At 34.1% G+C, this 24209-nt stretch overlaps 2 protein-coding genes and 1 pseudogene across 3 annotated transcripts; all 3 read left to right on the top strand.

Annotated features, from left to right (window-relative positions):
- Window positions 1-1957: 1957 nt before the first annotated feature.
- On the top strand, window positions 1958-6230 carry LOC134250683 (putative amine oxidase [copper-containing]). The gene is made up of 3 exons (XM_062733048.1): window positions 1958-2117; window positions 3067-5218; window positions 5574-6230. Exons 2-3 carry the CDS (start codon window positions 3083-3085, stop codon window positions 5868-5870), a joined length of 2433 nt encoding a protein of 810 aa, XP_062589032.1. The 5' UTR covers window positions 1958-2117; window positions 3067-3082; the 3' UTR covers window positions 5871-6230.
- A 2969-nt stretch (window positions 6231-9199) lies between these two features.
- On the top strand, window positions 9200-13671 carry LOC134250663 (putative amine oxidase [copper-containing]; annotated as a pseudogene).
- Window positions 13672-15288: 1617 nt separating this feature from the next.
- On the top strand, window positions 15289-21874 carry LOC134250686 (putative amine oxidase [copper-containing]). Of its 2 annotated transcripts, none has more exons than XM_062733051.1 (3): window positions 15289-15319; window positions 18670-20809; window positions 20990-21874. In XM_062733051.1, exons 1-3 carry the CDS (start codon window positions 15297-15299, stop codon window positions 21308-21310), a joined length of 2484 nt encoding a protein of 827 aa, XP_062589035.1. In that variant the 5' UTR covers window positions 15289-15296; the 3' UTR covers window positions 21311-21874. The 2 variants fall into 2 exon arrangements, with proteins under 2 accessions (XP_062589035.1, XP_062589036.1); XM_062733052.1 differs by lacking the exon at window positions 15289-15319 and adding an exon at window positions 15871-16239.
- Window positions 21875-24209: the final 2335 nt, after the last annotated feature.

The following is a 24209-nucleotide window of genomic DNA, read 5'->3' on the forward strand; positions in this document are numbered from 1 at the left end:
CAGAAACTTGGCAAGAATGGCAAAATATACGTTTTCCGACTACTTCCGGTTTGGCCGGAAGTGACGTCACCGGACGTATTTTGACGACTTCAATAGATTGAGCTTGACATTTTAAACAACTTTGCTTCTTTGACGTATTAAGAATTCTCAATACTTTTTGAGATATAAAGGAAAAACTTTTAGCCCCCCTTAGCCCTTAATTTTAGGGGCCAGCCCTTTTTCCGAGATATCATTTGAAAGATCTTCTAATTTTGCACAAATTATGTTCTATATATTTTAACAAAATATGTTTAGTTTAGAAGATAAAAAGCAAAATATGTGTAATTTTTGGCTTTTTTAAGTGTTTTAATTTTTGACCCCTATATAGCGCCATTTTGAATAGAGAAATCAAAAAACAAAAACCGATGTGCACAACTTCAATCCTTATATTATCTATAATCAGTAGAATTTCTGCTCCAGCTTAAGCTGTCTCTGAGCCTTTGTCTGGAAACGAAAGCCTATAAATTTTCGTTTAAAGGGAAATAACTCAAAACCGGAAGTGAATTTTTGAAATTTTCGACTGCATTCTGATAGAGTTTAGTAACTTCTAGTACCTCTGAAAATTTGAGTGAAATCAAATGAGAAATGAGTGAGATATGAGGCTTCAAAGTTGGCATCTAGGAAGTAGAAGAAAAAAAAAGAATAATAATCTTTACCAACAGAATCCGTAGAAGGTCTTCCGTTGGAAACGGAAGACCTTAATAAGAATAACTCTTATAACCCTCTCACTTACTACATGTATGTTTAATAACATTGTGAATTTGTGACATATCGACATACAGGTAACTTGTACTGTTACCTTCGATCTGCTATGAGTAATTGTGGATATAATAAATTTCAAAGTAAACATAGCGCATAAGCTGCCCTCACCACGAAACCAAAGATTCTCAGAAAACTTAGCTTACAATTGACAAGTTTGTGCAATAATATAAAATTACAGTTTAGAGATGTACATAAATTCTTAATTTGAAACATATTATAATTACAAAAATAACATTTCATTTGTTGCAAAATAAATAAAAGAAGACAAACTGATATATAAAACAATTAAAATGCTCTTTTATTATCATTAATAAAATTATACAGAAAGAAAACAAAGAAAAATAAAAAAAAAATGCAAATTCTCCATAAAACAATTTAATATAAATCTGTAATAACAATTAATTTTTAATTGAAATAAACACGTTTTTTGGTAACAATTTCTCTTGGAGAAACCTTAACAATCTCATAATTATTCATTTAATATACCTTTTAAAAATGATTTATCCAGATGGCAAACTGTTGCCAACTTCTCGAATGGAAGCTTTTAATAAAAAAAAAAAAGCAAATATTTCTCACGGGCACGAGTTCTGCCGACACCCTGATAACAATTGCGCATGACAGAAGTTTCAGTTTAAACCTAAAGCATGTCAAGGTAAGACAGGGTTATCTCGTAGTTATTTTTTATTACCACATACACATCCTTACATTGGGTCTGGGAATTTTTCTTTACACAAAAATTATAGTTGATGTTATATGAACTGTTATAATTCCAAACTCATTTGCTCTCCCAAACTAAACACAGATTCTGCATTGTGTGGCCGTGGCATACTCATAAATTCTGCAATGAAAATTACTCGTGACGGTCTTTACTCCCTTGTCTGAAGGCAGCTACGTAGCAACCAAAGCGTGTCCACCACGGTGGCCTGATAATTCTGCATGTCTTCTTTTTGGTCTTGTAAGATGTTTGACCTATTTTGATTTCGGTATCATAAAAGCATGACCACACTCCATATGCAATTGTTGACTATTTGTGTCGTCTGCATATTATTTGAAGTACCATCAACCCATGCGATGTTTCGTAAATTTACTAACAACAAATAATGACTAGAATGTCAACGGCCGCAATTATTTCCGTCATTATTTATACATTTTCTGGTACTTAAAAGATTATTTAAGTGAGACAAAGTGTAATAGTCTTTATGAGGTGTTAGTGCTGAGGAATGGCTCAATTTTATAATGACAATATCTCACTTGTATTTTTATTTCTGAAGTGATATCAACTTTTGTATACTGAACGATTCCTTTTCCAGTCCTTGGTAAGTTATGGGACTAAAACTTTTTCTAGTGATATAATCAACTTGAGAAAGGAGCTATGATTTTAAAATTTCATGATAAACTACATATCATAAAAATATCAATATCATTGAAAAGGAAAAAAAATACATAAAGCTTCTAGTATCATATTCATAAAACAATTCATAAAGTAAAAATATCGAAGTAAAATAAATCATTGATCATAATTTTAATTTTCATACAACGAATTTTACCTACTGAAAAAGTTTGGGATAGATCTAGAGAGATTGCATTGCCCTGCAACTGTTACAAAATAAGCAGATACATCCAACACACCGACGATTTTATAGCTATGTCCGGGGGCATTCCAGAAAAAAAATTAAAATATCATGCTTAAATATTTCGACAATGATTGTACCCTTTTTCAAAGGTAACACGGTGTTCTGCCATCAGATGATGTTTCCATAATTATTTAAAAGCAAACATTTAAGAAGCTTGGGAAGAAAAAATATTGTTTAAGTGACAAAAAATTAAACCACTTTTAATACTGCAGTAAAAATAAATGGATCTTACGGACCCTAGAATCTCATCTCGGTACTGAAAATCATTTTAATTAGAAAATTCTATATTTCTAGAGCAATCGCCTTTTAGCAAACGAGAGTATTCACGCCCTTGAAACTACATTAAATAGACAGACTTACCAATATTCATCTATATTCTACATCCCCATTCAAAGGCAAAGAAATACGAAATAGAAAAGGAGTGGTCATTTTTGTTTTTAGACTAATAAATACTTTCTCATTTACAATACATAGTTATAAAAAATATATACTTAGAAATCAATACCATAAAAGACTAGATAAATTCAGAAAACGAGTCACTGGCGTAACAGAAATCAACAAGAATAGATACGGAATGGAATCTATTATGTAAAATACAGTTTTTATTAACAAATATGAATTTATTTTGCAGAAACTCAGATCCCAACATGGACAACAGTCCTGAATCTTTTCCTCTGGATAAAAAGAAAGAAGGCACCCCAGAATCTGATGACGATGAGAATAACCCAGATAAGTCAGAAAAACACAGACAGACAATCGGCCGATTCCGCATCATGTTGTTTGCAGCTGGGATAATTATTCTTCTATTGTTAATCATAGTAATAGTGGTGGGTGTCATGAAGAAGATGGAAAAAATAAAGCCTTGTTCTTCCGGTCAGACAGTTGATTTATCAGAGCCAGACAACCCCTCAATATTTCACGATTTGACTTCCAAGGAAGTCGAAGGAATGATGAAATTCTTATATGAACAAAAAGAGCTTAACTTGACAAGACCCCCTGATATCGAAGTGAGATCTTCGTACATTTTTACAGCGGAACTGCATCTTCCTGATAAAGCAGAGGTAACTTCTTTTCTTGATAGTCGCTCTGGACAGAAACCACCTCGACAGGCAAAGGTGATAATTTTTCGTGGAGATTTAGACAAACCGAAAATCATGGAAATAATCATAACTCCACTTCCAAATCCCACTCAATACACGATCTGGAAGGACAATATTCCTTTCCAGTACCGCCCTATTACTGGTCCAGATTATGGTGGTGCATTGATGAAAATCTCACAAGAGACAGAAGTAAAAGCACGCACATTGTTGCAGGAGAACTTTGGCGGATCATTATTTTTTTGTGGTACAAATTGTCTAACGTATAAATATGTAACAGTTATGTCATCTGCAGTCAGTGGAAGAGATCGACGCCTATATTGGTTCTGGGTGTCTCAGTTTGTAGAATTCTACATTCTCCATCCTGTCGACTTTGCCGTTTTAGTAGATATGGACGATCCAAATTATTCGATTGAGAAAGTATGGTTCAATGAACAAATATTTGACAGCTTGGACTCTCTTGTGAAAGAATACAATGAAGGCAAACTGGAAAAGAAGTATGTGCCTTTTCCGGATTTGTCTGAGACTCTGTTCTCCAGGCTGTACAGGAGAGGTACCGAGTTTCCACAAACATCACAGGGCCCACCAATTTCCATGCAACCAGATGGCCGTAGATACGTCGTAAAAGGACGGCACGTGAAATACATGAGCTGGGAATTTGACTTCAGAATGTCTAGTACTCACGGCCCACAACTCTATGATATTCGTTACCTAAATAAGAGAATTGTCTACGAACTTGCTTTACAAGAAATAGGTGTGTTTTATTCTGGATATGAACCTACCCAGATGTTTGCAAACTACTTTGATTCGTCTGTTCTTATTGGTCCCCAGGATAAGGGGTTAGTTCCAGGCGTTGATTGTCCTTCCCATGCCACATTTATACCCGCGTCTCACGTATTGGAATCCTCTGATAAATTAGTCACATACAAAAACGCCTTTTGTGTTTTCGAATTTAATACAGGAATGCCACTTCGAACACATCATTCTTCTTCTCCTTTCCAAGGTGCATTTTATGAAGGACTGTCAAATACTGTTCTTATACTGAGATCAATTCTTTCAGTGGTCAATTACAGCTATCTTCTGGACTTTATATTCTATCACACTGGAGCTATTGAAGTTAAGATAGTTTCAACAGGTTACATACTTGCCAGCCCATTTACACCAAACGCCTCTAACATTGGGGTACAGGTAAGCGACTATATCAAAGGCAACATACACCATCACATGTTTAGCTACAAAGTAGATATAGACATTGAGGGATCCCAGAACCGCTATAGGACTTTAGACATTTCCACGAAGGCTTTTGCGAATCGATTCAATCCAGACCCTAATGCAAAAATTGTCCAAGGACAATTTATTGTTTCTGAGAAGAAAACAGAAAGCGAAGCTGCATACAAGTTTAATTTTGATGCCCCAAAGTACCATTTGTTTTACAACAACTTAAAAAATAATAAGTTTGGTGTTCCAAGATCATATAGGTTGCTGAGTCGAGGTATGAGTAAACAACTGTTACCAGAAGGCGAGGGAAATGAACCGGCCATGGCCTGGATGCGTTATCAAATGTCTGTGACCAAACGAAAAGAAAGCGAACGAATATGTAGTTCCATTTATAGTGCATTGGATGCCAAAGCACCTGTTGTAAATTTTGATGACTATTTGAGAGACAATGAGAGTATTGTCGATGAGGTAAGATTTCCAGTTTTAAAGGGGTAATTTTTTTTTTAAATGTTTATAAAACGAAAAAGTCAATTTTATAATTATCTTAGAAGAAAAAGAACACAAACGTTTCAAAGCCATTTCACATTGTACTTCGAAATGAACACATAATGTAGCTGAAAAAAACCCCAGTAATCAAGTATTCTTGATAAGCGTTTGGACCTCGATCTTAAATTACCACAAAAAGCAATGAATTAATGATAAGCAAAAGATTCAAACACATTGATTTCTTTCTTGTTTCTTTTTTTTACAATAAGTTTTTAAATATATATATTTATTAAAAATCAAACGCTATCAATATGCTATAACTGATTTCTTTATGCAGGATTTGGTTGCCTGGGTGAGCTTGGGTGTTCAGCACATCCCCCATACAGAAGATCTTCCAGTGACACACACACCAGGCATGGACCTCAGTTTCTTCCTTTTACCATATAACTACTTTCAGGAAGATCCTGCAATGGGATCATGTGATTCAGTGAGGATAGAACCTAAAGTTTACAATAATCCTAGCAGTGGAGTAAAAGTGACTGGATTTAATCAACAGAAACTGAAATGTAAACCCCCTGTAAACAATTATCAAAAGACTATAGAGGCTGATCCTAGCATTTTATTTGAAACGTAAAGAAAATGGGTCAAAATATGTCCTATGAAACTTGGATTGAGAGATGTTTTGAACAGAGGAAGTTGTGGACATACCTTATTGAAAAATATGATAACCTTCAGAGATGTGTCGACTTTTAAGAGACTTGAACAATCAAACTTTGACAATATATTGAGGAAAAATAATGATTTTTACATTGTTATTTCACAAATTTGTATGTAGACAATATTTAACTTCTTGTCATGATCGTACAATTAGAAAAATCCACACAATACAGTGTGCAAACGAATGTCATCCAATTACAATGAAAAAAAATGTATGTCAGCATTTGAAATAAAGATTGTATTTGCTGACAAGGTCATTGTATCAAGCATAAATCCTGCAAAACTTTGAGACAAAAACTACACAGTAAGGGAATTTGACGATAAAAAAATATGACGTTTATCATAATTTTTTTTGTTTCTGGGTTACTTAAGTAATATGTTTTCTAAAAAAAAAAATATTCAAATATGAAAAAGATTTGCCTTTGGCATCTTTCACTTTAGTTTCTATGATTTATCGAGTCGACATATGAATAGCAGTTACTATCATCGTTATTTGATAATACGTACGTCGTTGATGTATCTAAACATCAGGCTGAAGACAACAGCAATTATTTTTCTCATGTTTAAGTTTTTGAATGCCTGGTAAATTTTAGATCTGCTTCAAATGAATACAAAAATAGGTCTGCAAAATAACGGGGTGCAATTGGTCAGCATTTGAAATAAAGATATGAATATTATTGCTCAAACATCCTTTTAAAATCACAAGGTCATTGTAAAAATAAAGCAAAATAATTTTGCATGTAACCAATAACAAAGTATGCAAATTTACAAGTTCCAATTTGTATTGAACACACGGCTGTCCATGATGACAAAAAACATGTACAAGAATTATAGATTGCAACAAACTTGACAGAAACCCACCCACTGGTGAATGAAATACATTTGTATATCATTTTACAAAAACCACATGTGCAGGTTTAGTTACCTTCAATGAAACCAAGAAGAATTAAAGGAATGAACGTGGTTGAGCATCCTTTTGAACAAAGAACATGTTTATTAAAGTATTTTTATTCAACGTAAATAAAAGCATATGATGATTTTTTATGGATTAATAAACTGATTTTATTTCTGCATACTGATACATAATAATATAATTATTGAACTTATTGAACAATTTGATTGATTGATTGATTGTATACTGTTTAACGTCCCTCTCCAGAATATTTCACTGATATGGAGACGTCACCATTGCCAGTGAAGGGCTGCAAATTTAGGCCTATGCTCGGCACTTACGGCCTTTGAGCAGGGAGGGATCTTTATCGTGCCACGTCTGCTGTGACACGGGGCCTCGGTTTATACGGTCTCATCCGAAGGACTGCCCCATTTAGTCGCCTTTTACGACGAGCAAGGGGGTACTGAGGACCTATTCTAACCCGGACCCCCACGGGGCTGAACAATTTGAAGAAATATACATATCTACTAATACACATAATTATGTAGATTTCATACACATACGTGAGTTGATTATGTAATTAGCGTATTATGACAGGCTCTCATAATCTGTTAATATCTACATCTTTGTAAAGATTGTTTGTTTGAGCAAAGTTTGCAAAAAATTAAGAGTTTTCAAAGAAATCTTCTTCAATTCTTTTCTTATTTATATTTATTCTTAATAAAGACTCTCAAAGACATCAAAAATGAAAAATAATACAAAGGGTTACCTCTCTTTGTAAGAGGTCCATCTTTCATTTTCCTGTTGAAAATAAGCAACCGCATCTTTCACTAGATTTAACAAATAAAACATATTGTCTTAACTACAGTTTATGAGGATGCGCGCAAATAATTCTTTAAAAATAATATTTGTAGATTTTTTTCCGATATTTTTTAGGGATCAATTAATTATTTTTGGTTTCATAAATGAGCAATAAAAGAAAAGGAGCCAGTATTTGAGATAAAAATGATCAACTGTATTCAATAACATTGCCTGTAATCAATAGTGGTTCTTCTATATATCTGTACATTAATATTTAATTATATGATATTGCAATGAAAAGTTAGTTATCATCCAGATAATAACTCTCAACATTGCACAGGAAACGGCATTCATGATTAAAAGAGATGTCATGGTGCAACCTTAATCGCTGCATTTACAACAGAATGAAATTTGATGAGAACTTGAAAAATATATTCAATAAAAAATATATGCAGAATCACGCAATTAATTTCGGTACAATCGATGTTTTTTAAAGAAGCTATAAATCGAAAGTTGAATGATCAGCCAAATCAAAACAAATGGCTAGTTTTATTTTAAAAAACATTGTCCTTCAAAAAGAAATCATGTCAACTATATTGATTGATTGTATGTTGTTTAACGTCCCTCTTGATATTTTTTTTTACTCATATGGAGACATCATGTCAATTAGACACCCGGGTAAGAATTAACTGTCATTTCGGAAGAAGAGCATATTTGTTATTATTTATTATCTTTTAAATTTTAGTTTAGATAAAAGATGTCAACAACTTAAACCTTAATACGAGTTTGATTAAGCGTCTGGCGTAATTAGAATTTATCGCTCCTATCTCTAATAACTATCAGTGGATAGAGCAGGTAAAATAAGATATTTACCATTTATCACATGACATACTGTAGGTCTATCAGCTGGTTTGCATGATCCACCGTGGAGTATTTTTTACACAATTTCTGTTACCAGAAATTGATTTTTTTCATATCGAACATTATTGTTTGCATTAAGAAAGTATATGTGAATTGCTGATTTAATATATCTCATTTCTCTCTCTAAAAACATAAAGAAAAAATCGGTATCACAAATTGATGAAACAAGAATATAGGCAGTTTTGATTCGTTTGAAGTCATCTTTTCGCAAATTATATAATCGATACAATGATCTTTTCAGCAAATGCACTCAATCTTTTGAGTCCACGGCTGACTTTTTCATACTTGTTAGAACATTATTTACACACTGAATTGTCGACGTTTTTGGTCATTTTTTCGTCCCGATCATGACAAGGAGCAAACGGCTGCTGTGACCGATTGGCAGGGGATGCTCACACTTCAATGGCACCTGATCCTGGAGGTCCGTGTTTGCTCTGCTCCTGAATTGTATTGTTTAATGAGATTTTGACCTTGAAAACTGTTTTTGTCTCTTTAAATTTCATTTCAGAAAATCGGGGAGGGGGTTACATACCCTTTTTAAAATCAAAAATTGATTTTAAAATTAAATATTTGTAAAGAGATATTTCTAATTGTTTTATTAATATCTTTTATCTTATCAGAAAATAAATCAAGATACTTGAACGGCTTGTCATAGATTTGAAGGCAAAGATAAAGATACAATGAGACGAAGAAGTCGTGAAAGGTAATTCTGCCTAATTATTTATGCATTTAATTTTTGTCTGGATACAGAACAATTCAAAATCATTCATAGAGATTCATTTTGAGAATATGGTCAGATGTCTAATGGTAAAGCCAAGAAAAGAAGTTTTCAAATGCAAAATGGTGTATTGTAACGCTCTAAAAACCTAGTGCCATCCTTTCCAAACTCTTAAATTTTCTCAAGGAAAGGCAAATAATTTTTGAAATCGAAGCTAAGATTTACGAATAATTTTTTTTTCGTATCAACGGTGCATCTTTGGATGCCAAGGTACATGTATCTCCTCCTTTGCTTTTCATTGTTATGAAGAGAGCGCAAATATATCTGATAATAAAATACAATGCAATATGCTCTTTTATTTGGTTTCCTGTAAAAGACTTCACGCCTAAAAAGTTTTTTTTTATTTTAGTGTTCTTTAACACGTCAAGAATACAAGAAACTTAGAGGCAATAACCCTTTACTCGATAAGGCCATGTAGAGAATTATAACTATTAACTATTAACATTTTTGTAGTATTTCAGCCACATCTCTTATGATTAACATCTTTATGATCAATTTTATTCGTAACTGCCAACAAGATTTTCCTCAATAATTTAATTAGACTCACTCTATATACTCATCGAATCTATGCCTATAATGTGCATTACATTTAAAATGCCGTCATTACGATTAAAGAAAGTTCTTCCAACTACTAGCTAGTATACTAGGAAAAAAATCGTTATAATGAAATAAGGAGTTATTTTGAGACCCATAGGCACCATTACTCACTATGAAATTTCTGCAAATAGAAACCCGAAGCAAGAAATAAATTAAATGTTGCAACAATATCTCTAACCTTAAACTTATACACCGTTGTCATATGGCATTATTTATTGATCTTGGCAAAAAACAAGATTTGTTATCAGTTGTGCAGTTAAGTTTATATAGGTCAATCAAATAGCAATGCAACAAAAGAAAACAAGATAAAATGATTTAGTCGAAATCAAATGTATCTTTTTAGAAATATTGCAAGGGTAGAGATACTGGTTGCAATATTTTCGCATAAACCTTTCGAAGGATTTACAAAATAAGAATAGGATCTGCTTTAATATGATAGAGGCAGCCGTAGACCAAGACCCACAAAGCCTTTATTTGAAAAAAAATATGGTCGGGGAAAAAATTCTGTTGCCCATCTTGTTACGCAATGTCATGCCAGCAATGCACTATATTTGAGAAATTACGTACAACGTTTTAAATATAATGCTTTTTTTTTTTGGTATTTCACATTACTAAAATTACTTCGATTTGAATAATAATATTATAGTGCGTTATCATTATAACTAACATTAGTTGCTAACTCCCCAGCTTCCAGCAAATAAGCTGAAAATGTTCAAATTTTAAAAGCATGAGAACACAGAGATAGCAATAGATTACCCGAGTGGCTCATTCATCTCAATCAAGGGTCTTCTAAATAACAGTAGAGATCGTGTGACTCAGGAGAGCATTTTGACCCAAAAGCTTCTCGCTTTACAAATATTTTTTCTGTCTTTTAGGAACACAGATTCCGAAGGGGACAATAATCAAAAATTAATTTCTCCTGACAAAGGGAACGAGGACAAATCAGAGACGCACAATGAAGGAAAGTCTGAGAAACACAGACGGACAATCGGTCGATTCCGCATCATGGTGTTTGCAGCAGGAATATTGATACTCCTCCTGTTAATCATAGTCATAGTGGTGGGAGTCATGAAGAAAATTGAGAATATTCCTCCTTGTCCATCAGGCCAGACTGTTGATCTATCGGAGCCAAATAATCCTTCAATATTTAATGATTTAACTTCCAAAGAAGTTAAAGGATTGATGGAATTCCTGTATAGACAAAAAGATTTCAATTTAACAAAACCTGAAAAAGCCGAAGTAAGATCGTCTTACATATATACGGCAGAACTGCATTTACCTGACAAAGCAGAGGTAACTTCTTTTCTTGATAGTCGCTCTGGACAGAAACCACCGAGACAGGCTCGAGTCATAATATTTCGGGGAGACTTACTCAAACCGAAAATCATGGAGATAATCGTCACGCCACTTCCTAATCCCACGCACTTCACGATCTGGAAGGATGATATTCCTTTCCATTATCGTCCTATTACTGGTCCAGATTATGGTGGTGCTATAGAAAGTATCACACAGGTTACTGATCAGAAGGCACGCATCAACTTTTGCAGGAGAGCTTTGGTGGGTCACTTCTTAATTGCGGAGAAACTTGTCTTACATATAAATATATATCAATGATGTCATCTGCTGTTAGTGGAAGAGAACGACGTCTTTACTGGTTTTGGATGTCTCAGTTCGTGGAATTCTACATTCTCCATCCTATTGATTTTGCTGTTTTAGTCGATATGGACGATCCAAATTATTCGATTGAAAAAGTTTGGTACAATGAGCATTCGTATGATACACTTGATTCTCTTGTTCAACAATATAATGAAAATAAATTGCAGAAGAAACAAATATTATTTCCCAAGTTGTCCGAGACTCTGTTCTCCAGAATATACAGGCGAGGTACAGAGTTCCCGAAAACATCACAACGTCCACCAATTTCTATCGAACCAGATGGTCGAAGATATAGTATAGAAGGTCAGCATGTGAAATACATGAACTGGGAATTCGACTTTAGAATGTCCACTACTCGCGGCCCACAGTTATACGACATCCGTTTTCAGGACAAAAGAATTGTCTACGAACTTGCTTTACAAGAAATAAGTGTGTTTTACTCCGGATATAAACCAACCCAGATGTTTGCAAATTACTTTGATTCGACGGCTTTGATGGGTCCCCAAGATAAAGGTTTAGTCCCAGGCGTTGACTGTCCCTCCCATGCCACATATATACCCGCTTCTCATGTAATGGAATCATCTGAAAAGTTAATCACTTATAAAAACTCTTTTTGTGTGTTTGAAATCAATACAGGAATGCCTCTTCGAACACATCATTCTTTCTCTCCCTTCCACGGTGCATTTTATGAAGGACTGCCGAATACTATTCTCACGCTGAGATCAATTCTTACAGTAATCAACTACAGCTACTTTCTTGATTTTATATTTTATCAAACTGGAGCCATGGAAGTTAAAGTAGTGTCAACAGGTTACATACTTGCCACCCCGTTTTCCGCCCACGCTGCCAATTATGGAGTACAGGTGAGTGACAACATCAACGGTAACCTACATCATCATATGTTTGGCTATAAAGTAGATATAGACATTGAGGGGTCCCACAACCGCTATAGAACTTTGGACATCTCCACAAATACATCTCCTAACCGATTCAATCCAGACCCTAACGCAAAAATTGTTCAAGGCCAGTTCGAAGTTTCTGAGAAGAAAACAGAAGGTGAAGCTGCATTCAAGTTTAATTTTGATACTCCAAAGTACCACTTGTTCTACAACAACCTGGAAAGAAATAAGTTTGGCGTGCCTAGATCGTATAGGCTATTCAGTCGAGGAATGAGTAAACAATTGTTACCGGAAGGCAAGGGAAATGAACCGGCCATGGCCTGGATGCGTTATCAAATGGCAGTAACCAAACGGAAAGAAAGCGAAAGAATATGTAGTTCCGTATATAGTGATTTGGATGCCAAATCCCCAGTTGTCAATTTTGAAGACTTCTTGAGAGACAATGAAGATATTGTAGATGAGGTAAGCTTTTATGTCAACTATAAAGCATTTTAGCAGGAAACAGTGATAACATATAATACCTTAGAATATAATCACAACAGTTTACATGTCAATAAAATGAAACGAAACATTGCATTTGATATGCTTATTCTGTCTTCAAAATCATTTCTTTATCTAATGTCTTTCAAATCTGATGGAGATATATTACCTTTTTCATATTGTCTATCATCGTAAGACCATTACATGGGCATTCTCTGTGTTATGTTGTTGTTTCCGACCCTATATGGTGTGCTCTGGTTATTCATTTCAGGATTTGGTAGCTTGGGTGAGTATGGGTGTCCAACACATCCCTCATACAGAAGATCTCCCTGTAACACACACACCAGGAATGGACCTCAGCTTTTTCCTGTTACCGTATAATTATTTCCCAGAAGACCCTGCGATGGGATCACGTGATTCCGTAAGGATAGAACCAAACATTTACAATGATCCGAGCAGTGGAGTAAAAGTGACTGGATTTGACAAAGAAGATCTGCAATGCAAACCTCCTGTAAACAATTTTCAAGAGGTTGTTGAATCTGATCCGGGTATATTGTTTGAAAGTTCTGATGGACAATCCACAGCAATATAGAGGGAAATATGCTGCACATGAACATTAGTAGCAGTTGATTTGTAAAGGAGCTTGTAAATGAAATGATTATTATGGAAGTTTTGGTTAATGCTTTATTGTGTGCAATATGTTTAGTCTATCGTTCAACGTTATATGTGTTTATTTCAATCTATGTTTATAATGTGATGATTAGAATCATTTAATAAATAGTGCATTTAAATATGTACATAAGATTAATTATCGCCGAAATATGAGTGAAATATTGCCGACTCGGCTATAATTAAACAATACCGGTATACAATTAATCATATATTATGTTTGTGAGCACAGGAAATTATACACATCGAATGGATGAAGATCAGTATTAAAAATAGTTTTTTTTGTAAAAACTTTGAGGGAATAGTTCCTTTCAAGGATTTTTTTTAAAGTCATTTCATTATTATTCTGTTAAAATGTTTCCTATAAAAAGTTAGGAAGTAAATTACATTTTTATATCGGGCCATCTATGAAAATTGCTTGATTGCCTCTTCTTGCCATCCGCCTAAAATGTACAGTACTGATTAAAAACTTTTTAACCCCGGAAAGAAATAATTTTTTTATGCTTTTTTGTGATACTTTTTGAAAATTCATCACTGGTGTTGAAATCTTTCAGAGAAAAATCCCACTTACATTTACCTACCAATCCAGTCGGGAGAGGACAAACAAACATTATATTCAAGTTAGACTAGTTTCAATTTTTTGTCAAGCAAAGCTATACCGCTGGCTTAAAAGCCCGCAATCCATCTATAAGATGAACGCCAATTTTGATTCCTTTTAATATGATTGTTTGGATATTTAAGTTCTGCAAATCTATTACCTGCAGCATAAAATGTGCTTCACAACCTTTAAATTTTATGATATAAATCAGTATAGATAGTAAAAAAAAAAAAAGAATTATTTGTAAGATGAACACAAATTAAAATTCTCCAAATAACCCAAGAACGTTGGGTATTACATGAGATCTTCAATCCTACTCTTTGGTCAGTATTTAAGTCAATATATGAGTAATATAGAGTTAAACTACAAAGCAATCGTAAAATGCTAAATTAACACTTCTTAACATAAAAACTCTAGTTCCCATATGAGAAGGATATGAGGATTGGCGAGTAATATCCACAGTTCTTTGGTGCTCTGAAGTTCGCCTTCTTGGTTAAACTGTACTTAAGACTTTTTTTTAAAGACTGAAATGTCATAAGAGTTTTTGAAACGCTGGCACATACATGTATTTTAATTCTATTTTTTATTTTTAAATATGGTTTTCAATTTCGATCTGTCATTTCTTCTCAATCTGGAAACAAACACGCATCTGAACTGGCAGTGAGCAGTGAGCTCGCTAAATGATATCCCCGCCTTCCATACCATTATAATGGCAAAGTTCATGTTTTGCTCTGGAAGACCCGAAATAAGTGTCAGATCAAAAGGTAAAGTATCATTAAATTTTATTCAGTGGTATAGGAGGAGTTGCAGTTAAGAGATGGGTAACCTTCATTCAATATTGTAGAAAAAATGACAGCGTCAATATTTTGGTATTGGAAACCCAAAATATGTTTCGGATCAAAAAGTAAAATAGGAGGTGCAAAATGGCATTCATAACAAACAAACATGTATTTGCATAACAATTTATATTACGAAAATTGCAAAGGGAAATATATTTATTCAAAATAACCAAAACGGCTCGTCATAGTTTCAAAGGTGAAGAATTAGAAACAATGAGGCGCCGAAGTCGTGAAAGGTAAATTTGTGCAATACTAATTAATGTGTTTCACCTTTACCTGAGGCATTAAAGGTAAAACATTAGGAAACTTTAATTAAGAATGCCTTTTGATAATAAAAGAAGGTAAACAAAACAGGATTAAGGATTGTGAAAAGGATCCATTGTAATGTGCATCCAAAACTCCGTTATTTTTATGGAAAATCGTTTCTTTTCAAGTTTTAAGGACAAATATACTTTAGTGTAAATAGTGCATCTTTGGATACCCACGTGATCTTGTCTTTAATTCTCATCATTGCGATGGGTTAATGACAAGGTTAATGGTAAATTTGGTAAAGCCTTTTTTACGGAATTCCATTTAAATATAATTAACAATATAAAAAAATTATATAATGTGGTGTGTTTATATCTAACATTAAATGAACAAAATATCATTTCAAAATTCTTTACCATTTTTTAATTCATGAATATATGATTTTATAATTTTATTAATTAGTTACTGTTTTATTTATTTATTTTCAATTCCTTACACATATTACACAAGCCAACAAAAATGACCGACTTTGAAGCCATAAAACTTCCCTCGGCAAATTAAGGATAAAACACACCGTCTTACTTGCAGATGAATAATTCTTTTGGCTGAAGGGGGTCGACTTGATAGGACTATGTGAAGAAGTTTAAATATTTTTGTTAAATATTTTTCGCCTTGTGCAGTTACCCCAATTTTAAGCTATATCTCTCACGATTAACCCTCTTATCATTGATTTTATTACCGCCAACGAGATCTACCTCAATATTTGGGAGATATAACTAGGCAGAGAGTTTATCTCACTTTATTTACCCATTGAATCACCGGCGTTTTATATACTTACCCATAAGACTTTACATCTGTGAACATGCGCATTACATAATTGAACTTTGAGACTCTTTTTCACAACAAGGTAAGGCACTATATAAAGTTTTCTAATTTAACGTTGATTTATAATTTAGTTTATGATTCTTTTTTGCGTGCACACGAAAACGGGTGCCATTTTAAATTTTCAGATTGATCTGTCTCACATATCTGCATCGTTGTGTTATTTCTGCACCGAAAAATAACGTTAATTACAGCAATATAATAAAGTCCATGCAATGTTTGCACGTTTCAGTTCTCTTATAGCCTATTTACTTCCACCACGTAAACTTCTTACTTTTACTACTTTTAACGACAACTTTGCTGACATTATCAAAACAGCTGCCCATGGTAGACACCATGGCTGATTAACATCCAATATCATGTTCATTTCAGCTGAAGAAAAGTTAGTATATATTTGCACTTATCGAACTGAAGACAAGCATGACAAATTGGTCGTTGCACTTTTGCACAATTAAACATCATAAAAAAAAATACAAGGTGATGTTTGCTACATGGGTGTTAACTTAATAAGGGAGAATGTTTACATATAACGATAATTTACGATGAACTAGGTGTTTAGATCTTCAATGATCTATGAAATGTTTGTTTCTTTGTAATTAATTTACAGCATCGATGAATATTCCAGTTAGGCGTTTACTACATGCATATACTAAACATGTATTTGCCTGTGATCAATATTTGATTTACACCATGATACTTTTACAAAGCCTTATGTAAATATGCTTTAGTCTTCAAATAATTGTCTTAACCATGTGGAAACGTTGTCATTTCAAGTTGAGAACCACGTATAATAAACATTAGAAATGACTTAATAAACAAGGAACCCCAGACTTAAATAATGCTATATAATGCGTGTTCAAATCCTCTTTTCGGAAAATAACGCGTCTAAAAAAAGTTCTTTTTGGTGATATATCTTTTGGTTTTTATAAGGGCGCTTCCCTGGACACTTTTTGTAATACTTCATAAAAGTTAATATAACTCGGCTCTTCGATGTTAGTGTAAAAAAAATTATCTATAATATTTATAATTATTAACTTATTGGATCCCCAAACTTCTTATATTTGTAATTTGATCCATAAAGTACGGAAGCCCATTTAGGACCTTCATGGCTTAGGAAATATTTTTGAATTCGTTATAACGATTTTTAGAATTTGTTATAACGAATTTAATTTGTTATAACAGATTTCAAGAATTTGGTTATAACGAATTCAACAAATCTTTAATAACAGATTAAATTCGTTATAACGAATTCAATAAATCTGTAATAACAAATTAAATTCGTTATAACGAATTCAATGAATCTGTTATAACAAATTACATTCGTTATAACGAATTCTAAAAATCATTATAACGAATTCAAAAATATTTTTTGATAGGTCCTAAATGGACTTCCGTAATAAAGAAATCGAAATACATCTTTAAAAATTCATTCGATATAAAGTATTGTACAAGTAAAATGTATTTTGAATTAAACTTTATTATGAGGTACAACGCCAAAACATTACAGAAAACTTAACACGACTATTTCTCACATAGTTATTCACTGAACCAGTTCTTGATTCTGAGCATCTCGAATGACGACTAAATTGCTTCTGAACAATGTTAAATTGTTCATCGTTATAGCAGCAAAGTTTACATAAAACATTCTATCAGCTATCTGAGCATATAAAAAATTTAAGGGGTTTTACGTTACGATTATTTGAAAAGATAAGTTTTTTTATCTTTAAAATTTATTTTTAAAGTATTCCTTATCTATATGCACTACTCTAACTGTTTTCCATGGTGTAAAGATAACAGCAGGGAAATAAATTGGATTTAATCCGATAAACTTAGAAGAAATGTTCTAAAACCTAGTCTAATGTCTTAGTTTTTTGAGAAGACGTGCATTCATGTAATCCAATTTTATGAGACCTACATACATGTAACCCCCAATTCAGTGATTGTAGCAATAATAATGTGTACATTACAATAATTTTCCTATAAAAACTCCTTATGTATTAAATTCTGCGTCAACAAGCATTATGCTGCAACGTTATACTAAAAACGTTTAGTGATGATAATACGAAGAGTTCTACCTGTTTATTTCTTTTATCTTTTTTGTATCTGACCAGTAATTAAAATCAGTTTTGTTAAATGAACATTTGCTGGAGAGAAAAAAGACTACTGACATGTTTCTCTTTCATAAATCATATCTATGTAAGTTTTCATTAGGTTCTGTCAAACACAGGGGCAGGAAAAGGGAACTTCTATCGTATACATGTATATGAAAGTTTGCTCCTATAATGACCCCTTGAGACCATGATGAGAGTAACTTGAGAACCAAACTTTTTGAGAATTAAAGAGGGTGAAAATCTTTTATTAAAATCGTTTGAAGAACAGTTTAATCAAGGTTACTCGGGCGAACGTTGTGGCCAATGAACCTCTTCATTTTAAAATATGTTTTCTTTTCTTGCAGATACTCAGATTCCGACATGGACGACAATCACGAAGCTGATCCTCTGGACAAAAAGAAAGAGGACAAACAAGAGTCTTATAATGAAGAAAAGTCTGAGAAACACAGACGGACGATCGGGCGATTCCGCATCATGGTGTTTGCAGCTGGAATAATAATACTCCTCCTGTTAATCATAGTTATAGTGGTGGGTGTCATGAAGAAATTTGAGAAGATTCCTCCTTGCTCGTCAGGCCAGACCGTTGATCTATCAGAGCCGAATAACCCGACAATGTTTCATGATTTAACTTCCAAAGAAGTGGAAGGATTGATGGAATTTCTTTATAGGCAAAAAGATCTAAATTTGACAAGACCCGCAAAAGCCAAAGTAAAATCATCCTACATATTTACAGCAGAACTTCATTTACCAGAAAAAGCAGACGCAATTTCCTACCTTGATAGTGGTTCTGGACAAAAGCCACCTAGAGAGGCGAGGGTCATAATATTTCGGGGAGACCTACTCATAACCAAAATAATGGAGATAGTCGTAACTCCACTTCCTAATCCCACGCACTTCACGATCTGGAAGGATGACATTCCTTTCCAGTATCGGCCTATTACTGGTCCAGATTATGGTGGTGCTATAGAAAGAATCACACAGGTCACTGATCAGAAGGCGCGCCAACTTTTGCAGGAGAGCTTTGGTGGGTCACTTCTCAATTGCGGTGAAACTTGTCTTACTTATAAATATGTCTCACTTATGTCTTCTGCTGTCAGTGGTCGAGATCGACGTCTTTACTGGTTCTGGATGTCTCAGTTCGTAGAATTCTACATTCTCCATCCTATTGACTTTGCTGTTCTGGTCGACATGGACGATCCAAATTATTCGATTGAAAAAGTATGGTACAATGAACATACTTTTGACTCCCTCGACTCTCTTGTTAAACAATACAATGAGGACAAATTGCAAAAGAAACACTTACTTTTCCCTGAATTGTCCGAGACTCTGTTCTCCAGATTATACAGGCGAGGTACAGAGTTCCCAAAAACATCACAGCGTCCACCTATTTCTATCGAGCCAGATGGTCGAAGATACAGTGTAAAAGGTCAACATGTGAAATACATGAACTGGGAATTTGATTTCAGAATGTCTAGTACTCGGGGCCCACAGCTCTATGACATCCGTTTTCAAAACAACAGAATTGTCTACGAACTAGCTTTACAAGAAATAAGTGTATTTTACTCCGGGTATAAACCAACACAGATGTTTGCAAATTATTTTGATTCGACCGCTTTGATTGGTCCCCAAGATAAAGGGTTAGTCCCAGGCGTTGACTGTCCCTCTCATGCCACTTATATGCCTGCTTCCCACGTATTGGAATCCTCTGAGAAGGTAATCACATACAAAAACTCCTTTTGTGTGTTTGAAATTAATACAGGAATGCCTCTTCGAACACACCATTCTTTCTCTCCTTTCCATGGTGCATTTTATGAAGGACTGCCAAATACTATTCTTGTACTCAGGTCAATCCTTACAGTGGTAAATTATAGCTATCTTCTGGACTTTATATTCTATCACACCGGAGCCATGGAAGTTAAAATTGTTTCAACAGGTTACATACTTTCCACACCGTTTACCGCCAACGCTGCAAATTTTGGAGTACAGGTCAGTGACGACATCAACGGTAACTTGCATCATCATATGTTTAGCTATAAAGTAGATATAGACATCGAAGGACCCCAGAACCGCTATAGAACTCTAGACATTTCCACAACGGCATCTCCCAACCGATTCAATCCAGACCCTAATGCAAAAATTGTTCAAGGCCAGTTCCAGGTTTCTGAGAAGAGAACGGAAAGCGAAGCTGCATACAAGTTTAATTTTGATACCCCAAAGTACCACTTGTTTTATAGCAACCTAAAGAGCAATAAGTTCAACGTACCAAGATCGTATAGGCTACTGAGTAGAGGAATGAGTAAACAATTGTTACCAGAAGGCGAAGGGAATGAACCGGCTATGGCCTGGATGCGTTATCAAATGGCAGTCACCAAACGAAAAGAAAACGAAAGAATATGCAGTTCGATTTACAGTGGGTTGGACGCCAAATCCCCAGTTGTCAATTTTGATGACTTTTTGAAAGACGATGAAAATATTGTAGATGAGGTGAGTTTATATTCTAAAGAAGTATTAGTTATTCTTTAGAATATTCATGACAGCAAATAAGATACTTAATCGGTCAACAACTTGAAAATCAGTTATTTTAAAGCACTGAGTAAATTTATTCTATATGGAACATACTATAGTATTATATATGTCTATAGAGTACATACCGTTCTTTTTCAGGATCTGGTTGCTTGGGTGAGTATGGGTGTCCAGCACATCCCCCACACAGAAGATCTTCCGGTTACTCACACACCAGGAATGGACCTCAGTTTCTTTTTGTTACCGTATAATTATTTCCCAGAAGACCCTGCGATGGGATCACGTGATTCCGTAAGGATAGAACCAAAAATTTACAATAATCCCAGTAGTGGTGTAAAAGTGACTGGATTTGATAAAGAGGATCTACAATGTAAACCTCCTGTAAACAATTATCAACAAGCTGTAGAAGCTGACCCAGGTATTTTGTTTGAAAGTTCCGATGGACAATCCACATCAATATAGATAGACTCATTGTACATATACATCAGTGTTCAATCAGTGTTCAGTTGAAGACTGGATTTGTAAAAAGAGCTTGTGAATGAAATGGTTTGGATGCAAGTTTTTGACTACGTACGGTTGTGTGAATCATGTTTAGAATATCATCCAAAGTTCCATATGTTTATTTCAATGTGTGTATGTAATGCAATTTTCGCGATATAGCAATTCATAGTATTTACAGTATTTTATACTTTATTTTATTTTATATCTATGTAGTTTTGATTTAAAGGAACATTTTTAGACCTAAAATAGCTGTTTTACCTCCAAACGTAAGTAGTATTATAATTAATAAAACATTATTTTTGAATGGTGGACTTATTTATATTGCAGTCTGAACTAATACCATCGATGGCTGTATAATGTATATCTATTAGTTTATGCATATAGATAGTTTCATATATTCTGAACGATTGAAGTGTGTTTACAGGGATTTTGCATCATTTTTACTATCATATATATCAGTACATATTGTAAAATATCTATGCATTTTTCTGCGATTTTTGATAAATAATAAATAATTTAATATTGCTTCTGCGTTCTGTCACATGCTCACTTGCTACATCCTTTTCAATCCTGCCGTGAGGGACATAGACCAAGACCACCGACAATACCCTGATACCTCTCCCTGTCTTGGGTTACCATTTCCGGTTACTTTCATTTGCATCTTCTCCATCTTTACTACCACACACCTTTGCCGGATGTATATTTCATTTTTTTCAGGTGGCACAACAAGACTGTATGCTTGATAATTGACAAAGTTCTCAATTTTTCACTGTGTGACCGATCCATTGCCATCTCCTTTAATTTTCATTTTAATCAGTACTTCTTAACTTCTATGAAACTTTTGGATAAATCATTTTGATTGTTTTCCGTGTTTAGGATCCATAGAATATTTGAGAGCCTTACAGTTCTTAGTATAATATTTTTTTCTTCCGTTTTCTGCTCATCATTATAAGTGCTGTTTAAGCTTTTCCTTTTCTGATTTTGATATCAATTCAGGGTTCTGTGCCATTTGCTTCACTGTCTACGTTTTGGAAGATGTTACTTTCTGTCGTATTTTTGTACCCCTCGCTTGAAAAGTGGGAGGGGATATAGTAATCGGTATGTCCGTCCGTCCGTCCGTCCGTCTTACCGTCCGTCCATCTGTCTGTTACGCTTTGGGGTACCCATCTCTTATCCGCAACTCCTCTTATACCGCTGAATGAAATTTGATGAGACTTTCACAAAATCTTTGTTATATAATGCTAAAATATCAGCAGTCTCGTTTAAAGTCATCATTTCGTAAGTTCTATGGTCGATACAATGACCTTGTCAGCAAATACAAATTATCATTGAGTCAAATGCTGACTGACGTTTTTCATACCAATTGTTAGTCCATTATTTCTACACTGAATTGACGACGAATTTTTTCCGTTATTTCCTGATCATGACAAGGAGCACACGGCGGGTGTGACCGGTCGGCAGGGGGTGCTTACTCCTCTATGGCACCTGATCCCACCTCTGATGTTTCGGAGGTCCGTGTTTGCTCTGCTCCTATTTTGTATGTTTAATGGACTTTGAGATTGAATACTGTTCGTTATCTCCATATACTTATTGTGCAACTCTTATTTTACTTTTTGATCGGACACACATTTTGGGTTTTCCAGAGCAAAACATTGACACTGCCATTTTTTATATAGTATTGAAGGGTACCGATCTCTTATCCGCAACTCCTCCAATACCACTAGACAAAATTTAATGATACTTCCACAGATTCTTTTTTACATGATGCCATTGTGCACCTCCTATTTTACTTTTTGATCTGACACTTATTTCGGGTCTCCAAGAGAAGGACTTTGTCATTATAATCATATGGGAGGCGGGGGTATCATTTAGTGAGCTCACTGCTCACAGTACCTCTAGTTTTTATACAAAAAAGTAACACAAGAAAAGACAATATCAGAATCCCAATTCAACTTTTCTCCAAGACTGTTAAAAGTTCATCTACTTGGTCCAGTCACAAATGCATCAGAGACCTCCTTTCTCGCTAGTTTTCAAATGAACTAAGAAACACTGTATTTATTCATTGTTGAAACAATTTCAAAGGACTAGGTCATCCTCTTTGATACTTTAATAATAATTCCAAATAATTTATATGAAAGAGAAGAGTCATATATTAGTAAAATATGAATAGAGTAGTTCATGCAGTCTGGGTTTTGACCTTTTTTCAAAACATTAAATGAAACAGAAAATTTTTAAATCATTTTTTTAATTAAATTACAACAAATTGACTAAGTTCATTTTGATTGGATGATTTGCTAGGTACTACAATGAGTTGCACTGTATTGCAGTAGAGTGCAGTATGGTGCAGTTTTACTTGTATATGAATAAGCACAACTAGTCAGTGGTTTATAAACATTCCCCACCATCCACCCTCCAAAGTCTTCCTATCTATACAATTTTCACTTGGGATTGATTGTATATTGGAAAATTTGCATAATGTAATTTTCTTACAAAGTTCGAGAAACATGCAAGTGTAGTTCCTGTTTTTAAAAAAGGTGAGAAATCAAACCCATCCAATTACAGACCAATTTCCTTGATAAGCTGTATTGGAAAGGTTTTTGAAAGAGTATGATGTTTAAATACATTTATAATCATTTAGTATCACATAAACTAGTATATAACCTACAAGCTCAACGGTGACCCAATTAATAGAAATTTATCACAATATCTGTATTGCTCTAGACAATAAAGAAGTCACGTGCTTTGCCTTTTGTGATATAAGTAAAGCATTTGACACGGTTTGGTTGAAAGGTTTAAAATACAAATTAGAAAAATATGGGTTTGTTGGAAAGGTTCTTGCATGGTTAAATGATTATCTTAC

The sequence above is a fragment of the Saccostrea cucullata genome, unplaced genomic scaffold (assembly GCF_032062105.1).
Source record: "Saccostrea cucullata isolate Sc308-1 unplaced genomic scaffold, CSIRO_AGI_Scuc_v1 ctg10, whole genome shotgun sequence".
Taxonomy (NCBI): Eukaryota; Metazoa; Mollusca; class Bivalvia; order Ostreida; family Ostreidae; genus Saccostrea; species Saccostrea cuccullata.